The sequence below is a fragment of the Mercenaria mercenaria genome, chromosome 16 (assembly GCF_021730395.1).
Source record: "Mercenaria mercenaria strain notata chromosome 16, MADL_Memer_1, whole genome shotgun sequence".
Classification (NCBI taxonomy): domain Eukaryota; kingdom Metazoa; phylum Mollusca; class Bivalvia; order Venerida; family Veneridae; genus Mercenaria; species Mercenaria mercenaria.
The window spans coordinates 14055400-14064297 of NC_069376.1; the positions used below are offsets into that span (position 1 = coordinate 14055400).

Consider the following 8898-nt stretch of genomic DNA (forward strand, 5'->3'; position numbering starts at 1 on the left):
GAGATTAAATGCTTTCTGTTTCACTTCCTGGTAAACACATACATTTTTGTGTTGTTTTCTTGATCAGTCGATGACCGAATACTGTACATGAGTAATAACTGTAGTTACTATAATAATCATTTTATCATGAAGTTCAACAAGTAACATTCTAACGTTAAAATAGAAAAAAATGGACCCACATGTCGATCAGCTAGCACAAGGCTTGACTTAGCCTGTCAACAGACGGTTATAGCAATACATGCTACCGTCCATGCTCTCTAACACCAGTCTGCGTAGAAGTCAGTTTTTAAAATAACAAGTAAACTGAATATGTATATATTATAATAAACTGGACAACGTCAAACAGAGCTTTGATCAAAGTACTCTTAAATATAGCACTTGCTCCATCACATTTGAGCCGTGATATGGGAAAACCAACATAGTGGGTTTGCGACCAGCAGGGATCCAGACCAGCCTGCGCAGTCTGGTCAGCATCCATGCTGTTCGCTGACGGTTTCTCTAATTGCAGTAGGCTTTAAAAGCGAACAGCTGATGCGCACGCTGGTCTGGATCCATGCTGGTCGCAAACCCATTATGTTGGTTTTCACTTGGCGCGGCTCATTTCAGTTATTCAAAAGTTGATTGTTTTACTAATTCAATTTTTACCATTGCAAAATGCGTGGGATTTAAAGGTTCGGGAAAAATGACAAGATGGTGTTTTACTGATGTTTTAAGAACAAAAACTTCATATTTGAATGGTTACTAGTTAAGAACAGGTCAATAATGAAGGGTAGATTTAAACGTTTATAGTACCACGAGTCTATAACGGTGAAATACATCCTAGACTTGGATTAGATGTGCCTCCACGGTGTAATATATTGTGTCGGCTATTAGTTTGCTTGGATTCTACATTTTCCTTCTAAAGGATCTTTCGATCATTTATATTTTATCTCTATATCATCTACATACTACTAATCTACGTTTTCATTTCCGTTTTCGTTCCAGTGAGTTTAATAGGAAGTTTTGCCATTGGCTAAGGAGGTCCAAAGAGAGCAAGGCATTTTTCAGAATCCTTGTTAAAGAAGCAATTTATCATCTCATTCAGAGTTTCATGTTTTTGGCTCGAGAATGAAATAATTATGTCCAGCTTCCTCATACATTCCATTGCTTTCACTGTCCAGCGATTCACATACAAGATTTACTTTCTCTCTCGCAATGTTACATTGGCCTGCTGTAACCGTTCCTGTTTTTATAGAATTCAAATGTTCATATTCGTCCGCAGTGTTTCCCTTCTGGTATCCAACACCCGCTTCTGCATGGGTTGCGTGGTCGTATACAGTATCTGGATCCCCTTCAGATCTACTAATTTTGTCTACCGCATGCTTCTGAGGGCTAGCTTGTAGAGTGTTATACGTATTGTCTCTTTCTGATACATTTTCGGTTGATTGTTCTCGTGACTTCTTACCAATTTCGCTGTCATCTCCGATATGCGAATACGTGTTGTCCGTGCAAATTGCAATAGGATTAGTTGTTGTTATTACTTTCATATGGGAATACTCTGACGATGTTGTCAGACCGATACCTGGATGTGTCCTCAAGCAACTGTAGGTGTTTACGGATTGTGGACTTCCGGCTGAATATACTGTGTTGTATTCAGTAACACTGTCAGCAGCTGAGGTTGAATTTTCTACCCGAAGTTTAGTACTCAGCTGGTTATCATTAGGGTTTTCAATGAGACTGTCGTTTTCCGCGTTCTTGTCAACCTCAGAATTATGACCGGGTGGATGAGGATTGTCTGTATGATATCTGACACTGCATTCACGTTTAACTCGCCGTCGCCTTAAAAAGAAAGTGAAACAAAAAGTTTGAAGAATGCACTTTGTTGTAGATCACACAATCAGGCTTTACCATTACTTGAAAAGAAAAAGTATATACGATTTAAAATATAATTATTAAGGTAGCTCTGTGCGTCTGGATATTTTTTCTACAATGTAGAATTTGATTACACCCTGATTGTTTAAACTTCGAAATATACTTGGAAAAGTTATGTGTTTGAATATTTGCTAGACTAATTTGAAAACATGACTCTAACATTTTTTTTTCATAATTTGACACAATGGGGAAATCACAGTCCTGATGGGCGAATACAATTTTTTTCTACAATGTAGATTTTAATGGTACTTCTTACAGATGTACAGGACAGTGTGACCTATAATATGATGAAAAATGTATTGATTCATGTGCTTGTTCTTAGATATTTTCCCGTGATTTAAGACGTACATGCATTTCAATCTATCTGATTTTAATGCATTTTTTTTTTTAATTTAAAGTATCAAATGTCTTAATATTATATTTTAACTTTAGACCGAAAGTAAGGTTCCTGTTGGAATAAATTATCTTCTCGGTTGCCATTAAATTCATTAAATGATATTCCTTTCCTTTCCGTATTCCAACTCCAGGCTTTATTCTACGCTTTCCGGATACATGACTTTACGCCATCACTTCCGGTTTATCAAACATGCAGAACTACCTTAATATTTATAGGTAATGCAACAAATGTATTGGTTAATGACGATAACCCTCTTCACATTAATGTTTATGAGTATTTCATTACATTTATATTCATTAAATCTTTTATGAGATAAAAAACAAATAAGGGGGGCTCCGTGACCAAGTGGTTAAGGTCGCTGACTTCAAATCACTTGCCCCTCATCGAGGGTTCGAGCCTCAGTCGCGGCGTTGAATTCTTCATGTGAGGAAGCCATCCAGCTGGCTTACGGAAGGTCCGTGGTTCTACCAAGGTGTCCGCTCGTGATGAAATAATGCAAGGAGGGGCACCTGGGGTCTTCCTCCACCATAAAAGCTGAAAAGTCGCCATATGACATAAATTTGTGTTGGTGCGACGTTAAACCAAACAAACAAACAAACAAAAGACAAATAAACAAACAAAAGATTTTTACTCCATTATTCTGTGATAGGCATAAAAATAAGATTTTTACCTCACGATTAGGCAGATGAGTACAGCAATGGCTCCAGATACTACGATTACAACGGGAACGGCAATATAAACAATTTCTTTCGACAAACTTTCTGTTTTCGCTGTATCTTTAGTTCCAGATATCAGGCTTTCCTCAGTGATCTGAGTTCTGGTACTTGCTGCTTCTGTGCTCGATTGAGTTTTTGTTGTTGAATGTGGTAAAGCCGTCTCTGCAGTTTCCGTTGTTGTTTGTGTTGACTCTGTTGTCATGTCAACTACGGTTGTTCCTTCATCATGAACTGTAAAGTCAGTATTAAACCCGGCGTTTGTATTTTTTGTTTATGACTTATCTAGCAGTTTTCAAAACAAAAACAAAAAATACAAGCGGACAATATTATGCTGTACAAGATTTGTAGTACAGTTAGATATGACATTAACTATGGAATGGCAAAGTTTATGGTGACTTTCGTTTTAGGAAAATAAGGTACAAGAACAATAACAACCATAATTGTCATTCTCGTTAATGAGTACAGTTTTAAAATGATACAAATTTCAACCAAATTGCCGTTTGAACAAAAACAGAAATAAGGCGATACATACACCCAGTGTCATGAAGTGAAATTCCGTACTGCCCTCCACAAGATTCGTGTTCATCTCCTGGACATTTCTTGGAACAAGTGCTAAAGTTTACACCTTTTTTGAGGCGGTTACCACAAAAGCAAAACTTCCCCTATCGTATAAAAACAAATTTTAAGCCGGATCAAGATTTTTTTAAACAACTGAATAAAAGCGTATTTTTAGTATTCTTCAACTGCAAGTGCAAACATCTGTAATATTTTGATGCAATAATGTATTCATCTTCTTTACAAGTACACTTATTTCTTTTCTTCATTCTTTTACTTCATTTTTTATTACATTGAATGAGCAGATTTAGGCATAGTTTCAAACACTATCGCTCTTTCCTGATTTAACAAACTAACATTGAGTATATCTTTTTCAGTTAGAACAATATGTTAACGAAAAACTGGTAATCTACTTTAAGTGCATTGTGACAGCATTGTGACAGCATTATGACATTGTGACAGCATTGTGACAGCATTATGACATTGTGACAGCATTGTGACAGCACTGTGACAGCATTGTGACATTGTGACAGCACTGTGACAGCATTGTGACAGCATTATGACATTGTGACAGCATTGTGATAGCATTATGACATTGTGACAGCATTGTGACAGCACTGTGACAGCACTGTGACAGCATTGTGAAAGCACTGTGACAGCATTGTGACAATGTGACAGCATTGTGACAGCACTGTGACAGCATTGTGACAGCATTGTATGTTAAAAATGTCGAAACAAATACCTTTGTACCAGCTAATTTGTACTGTAACGACAAGCAGTACCGTTTACATACAATGCCCGTATTATTTTCTTGGAAAAGCGTACTTTTACTCTTGCCTTTAAAAGGCACCCAAAGTTCACTTTCAACACAGGATGGATAAGTAAATTTTCCCTGTTCCTCGTCCGAGCCTGTTTTTAAAAGCAAAGTGAAATATCTTAATTACATACAGGATATTTGTTTGTTTTCAACCGTGTTAGATTGATATAGTTTCACCGATTGAACACCAGCTAGACAAGAGTGAATGTGTAACTGCGTACGGACGAAAACATAACGAAAACATTTTATCACACACTAAATGTTATCAATTTGACTTCATTCTGATGTTAAATGTTGAAATTATGCTTAAACAATCATGGATAGATTACGTCAGGAATATTACAAAACTTATGACGTAAATAGTTTGTGTCCATGTTTGTACCTTACTTAACTAACTTTCTTATCCAGTTAGCCTGTACAAAACATAACTGACGTTGAAAACATATGATGTAAATAGTTTGTGTCCAGGTTTGTAACTTACTTACCTAACTTTCTTATCCAATAAGCCTGTACAAAACATAATTGACGTTGCAAACATATGATGTAAATGGTTTGTGTCCAGGTTTGTAACATACTTACCTAACTTTCTTATCCAGTAAGCCTGTACAAAACATAATTGACGTTGCAAACATATGACATAAATGGTTTGTGTCCAGGTTTGTAACTTACTTACCTAACTTTCTTATCCAGTAAGCCTGTACAAAACATAATTGACGTTGCAAACATATGACGTAACTAGTTTGTGTCCAGGTTTGTAACTTACTTACCTAACTTTCTTATCCAGTAAGCCTGTACAAAACATAATTGACGTTGCAAACATATGATGTAAATGGTTTGTGTCCAGGTTTGTAACTTACTTACCTAACTTTCTTATCCAGTAAGCCTGTACAAAACATAATTGACGTTGCAAACATATGATGTAAATGGTTTGTGTCCAGGTTTGTAACTTACTTACCTTACTTTCTTATCCAGTAAGTCTGTACAAAACATAATTGACGTTGCAAACATATGATGTAAATGGTTTGTGTCCAGGTTTGTAACTTACTTACCTTACTTTCTTATCCAGGTAGCCTGTACAAAACATAATTGACGTTGCAAACATATGATGTAAATGGTTTGTGTCCAGGTTTGTAACTTACTTACCTAACTTTCTTATCCAGTAAGCCTGTACAAAACATAATTGACGTTGCAAACATATGATGTAAATGGTTTGTGTCCAGGTTTGTAACTTACTTACCTTACTTTCTTATCCAGTTAGCCTGTACAAAACATAATTGACGTTGCAAGCATATGACGTAAATGATATATCTAAGCGACATAACGCCAAAATAAGCTGATTATTAGTTCATTTATAAATTAGTTTTAAGGGGAAAACTTATCTTAGCTCACTGAACAGACGTTTTAAAATAATATGAGTATATGTTTTTGATCCTGGTATACGTCAAAATATCTACCATCAAGTCATGTTGTTCCTTAGTATATGAGCCTGACAGTAATAAACGTAAATGTTGTTGTTGTTGTTGTAGTAGTAGATCTAAACACCAAATGTTTTACATGAACGTGTAAGATATTGTGTTCAGGGGTTACAGATACTTATAGGTAAGACAAAATAAATAATCTTTATTTCAAGACATAAAAGTTTATTTCATGTTTTAGATAAATATTCGTCATCTTATACTTTCTTGAAAATACCAGAGAGATCTTTGAAAAAAAAAATTTAGTATTAACACATATAATATATCACATTACTTACATCGAATGCCTTTCAAAGCCAGAAAAATCATAAATAATATACACAATTTTTCCATTTTATATTTCACAAAACAAGGAAGATGTCTTACAGGAAATATAATCGAATGAAATACTTCCGCAACTTCAAGTACTTTATAGTGCATGTCAAATTGTGGGAATATGAGCCGCCGTGAGAAAAATATCGAGAAATATAGAGACCTATACCACATTGTAGATTGAAGTGAGTTATTGTAATTTCCCATGTATCTCTTTCAAGACACGCGACTGGAAAAAGTTATGACGTCATAAATATGGCGGCTTAAGAGAAAATAAAAAATAATACAGGTGACAACGTCTTTGAAAACTATGTTATGATTGCAAAATTGATATATTTAGTGAAAGTAATGTTTATTCTAGCAGATTAAACACTTTTATGGAAAAGGATGGAATTCATTATGCATAAAATGAAAAAAAAAATATCCATATATATCAAAAAATGACGAAAATGACTGAATAATGATATTAAGTGAGCAAATGTCTATTTAATGGCGCAGTTTGTTCGATTTAAAATAGAAATAGGCTGATAATCTGGCTGATAATCTATCACTACAATAGTCGATTAGCATAATTATATGTATCTATATACCCTTGTTATCTGTATGAGTGTGTCAGATCTGCTTAATGCCCCGACACTGTGGTCAGAACTTAAAATCAATAGAAAAAAATATCTATTACAATTTTAAAAATGCTTTTTTCTTATACATTTACATTTTGGTAAACTATTTTGTAATGCAGATTCTCCTATTGAAATTGATAAATCCAATCAGTAAAAACTAAGTTAAAGATATCTACGAAAGGAATCATCAGAAGATTTCTCAAAGAATGTTTTTGTCCAGCATACTAGTGGTCTATGATGTCATCGTCGTTTAGCGCTACAGTATATTTACGTTTTACAGAGGAAAATTTATGATACTAAAAACTACACATTGAGTCCTTTCAATGAACAAGATTTGGTCACTAATAACATCCCTTCATTTGTATTTTTAAGCAAAGCTCGCATATATGATCAGCAATACTATTTTTGATTCCTTAATTGCATATACAATTAGATTATGTTCGTTTCATAGATAATTTAACCTCTAATACATGTACCACTTCTAATTTATTAAATCGTATAAATTTATGTCGAACTGATATTAACCTTATGTGAAAAATATATATTGCAACAAAGTATATGCAGATTCTGAAAAAAAAACATTCCCAGAAAAATTAAAATCCAGCAATTACAGGGTGTGCTGTTCCGTCGTTTCATATGATTCCTTTACTCTTTATACCTATTTACCAAATAATCCAATAAATTACAAAGAAACTGCTTTAATTAAACGCTTTTTCTTGTGTATTTAATTTCAGATAAGCCTTTTTCTGCCTGTAACATTGCTGAAAATTATTTTCATGTGAACCTGTGAGGCAGTTTGTCAAAGCATCTCCTCATTAAACGATGTCCGGTAAGGGAATGCAGTTTTTCGAGAGATAATAATATCACGACCTTTAGCATCAGCTTAAGCTTAATTATATTATAATGATATTTAACAGACTTCATAATACTAAAGGACCAGAGGCTTTTACATATTTAATGTAGATATTTACTCGATCATTTTTATGTTTCAATTAATATCTTGCCCTCAGTTTCCCTTGTGTGAATAAGACACTCAGCAGTCGGGGGATTAAGTTTACGTACAATGATCTATAACATTGGAATATGGTGGTGATATAGAGTGTGAGCATTATTTCCAAACTACTGTTTAAGCACATCAGCATTGTTTTGCAACTGACATTCCAAGGCTTTGCCGCACTACGTTCCTTTATTTTATGCTTTAAGCTTTCTGTCTATTGGCTTTACTTCGTTCAGGTAATTATCATATTCTAACCTATACATGCATTGCTGCAGAGTTTTACAGTTCAAATATGCGTTGCATTAACATGAATCAGAGTTTATCACAAATCGGATCTGTTAAGAAATATTTTCGTTTCAGAGAAAGAATGATGAAAGAAAGAAATGAAATGATTATCTCATGCCCTGATGCACCTCCTCCAGCAATAGCTAAACATAATTACGGAAATGTTTAAATGAATAAATAATATTGTTTATAGATACTTTTGTTATGGCGGAGCTGAGACGAAAGTTAAAAACGCTTTCAGTGGTTGATGTCAAGTTTGAATGCATATGATTAACCAGTAATTCTGAGTATTGAGTCGACTATTATGAATCTAACTTTAAGAAAATATTTGTTAAATTTCCACGGCATAGTCGTCTTGATCGTACTTAAATTCTTGTTTAAATAAAATGCAAACAATGCATGTAATATGCACATATTCTAAATGCTGTACATGTTCTAATAATAACAGCATAGAAAATTACTTGTGCCGACATTGTTTTGTATTACATTTTCGACAAAATCCTTTCCTTCAAGGTACTGATTAAAACTAGATATTAATAACGTATTTTCCCTTATTGTATGTTATATTTCTTGTAACGTTTGGAAATAATCTTATTTCGGATTCAACGCCATAAGATTAGTCGAAAATATTTTATTTCAAGAGGTAGAAGCGACATGTAGAAATGCTTTGTAAATTAGGCGGGTGGGGTAAAAAGAGATTAAAATAACTTAAATATACTTTCTACTGAGAAAGTGCAAATATAATATATTTGATATGTCCAATTGGCTTGTTTAACAACATCATATCCGATATTATAAGCAATTTTACTAATA

The 8898-nt window shown here is 34.0% G+C and overlaps 1 protein-coding gene across 2 annotated transcripts; it reads right to left on the minus strand.

Moving 5' to 3' along the window:
• Nucleotides 1-304: 304 nt before the first annotated feature.
• Nucleotides 305-8140, minus strand: LOC123540307 (uncharacterized). 2 transcript variants are annotated; one of them, XM_045325214.2, is made up of 5 exons: nt 6150-8140; nt 4322-4488; nt 3557-3686; nt 2979-3255; nt 305-1818 (listed from the first exon to the last, which is right to left on the minus strand). In XM_045325214.2, the coding sequence occupies exons 1-5, from the start codon at nt 6388-6390 to the stop codon at nt 1089-1091; spliced, it is 1545 nt and encodes a 514-aa protein (XP_045181149.2). In that variant the 5' UTR covers nt 6391-8140; the 3' UTR covers nt 305-1088. The 2 variants fall into 2 exon arrangements, with proteins under 2 accessions (XP_045181149.2, XP_045181150.2); XM_045325215.2 differs by lacking the exons at nt 3557-3686; nt 4322-4488 and having other exon boundaries at nt 6150-8137.
• Between the last annotated feature and the right edge of the window lie 758 nt (nt 8141-8898).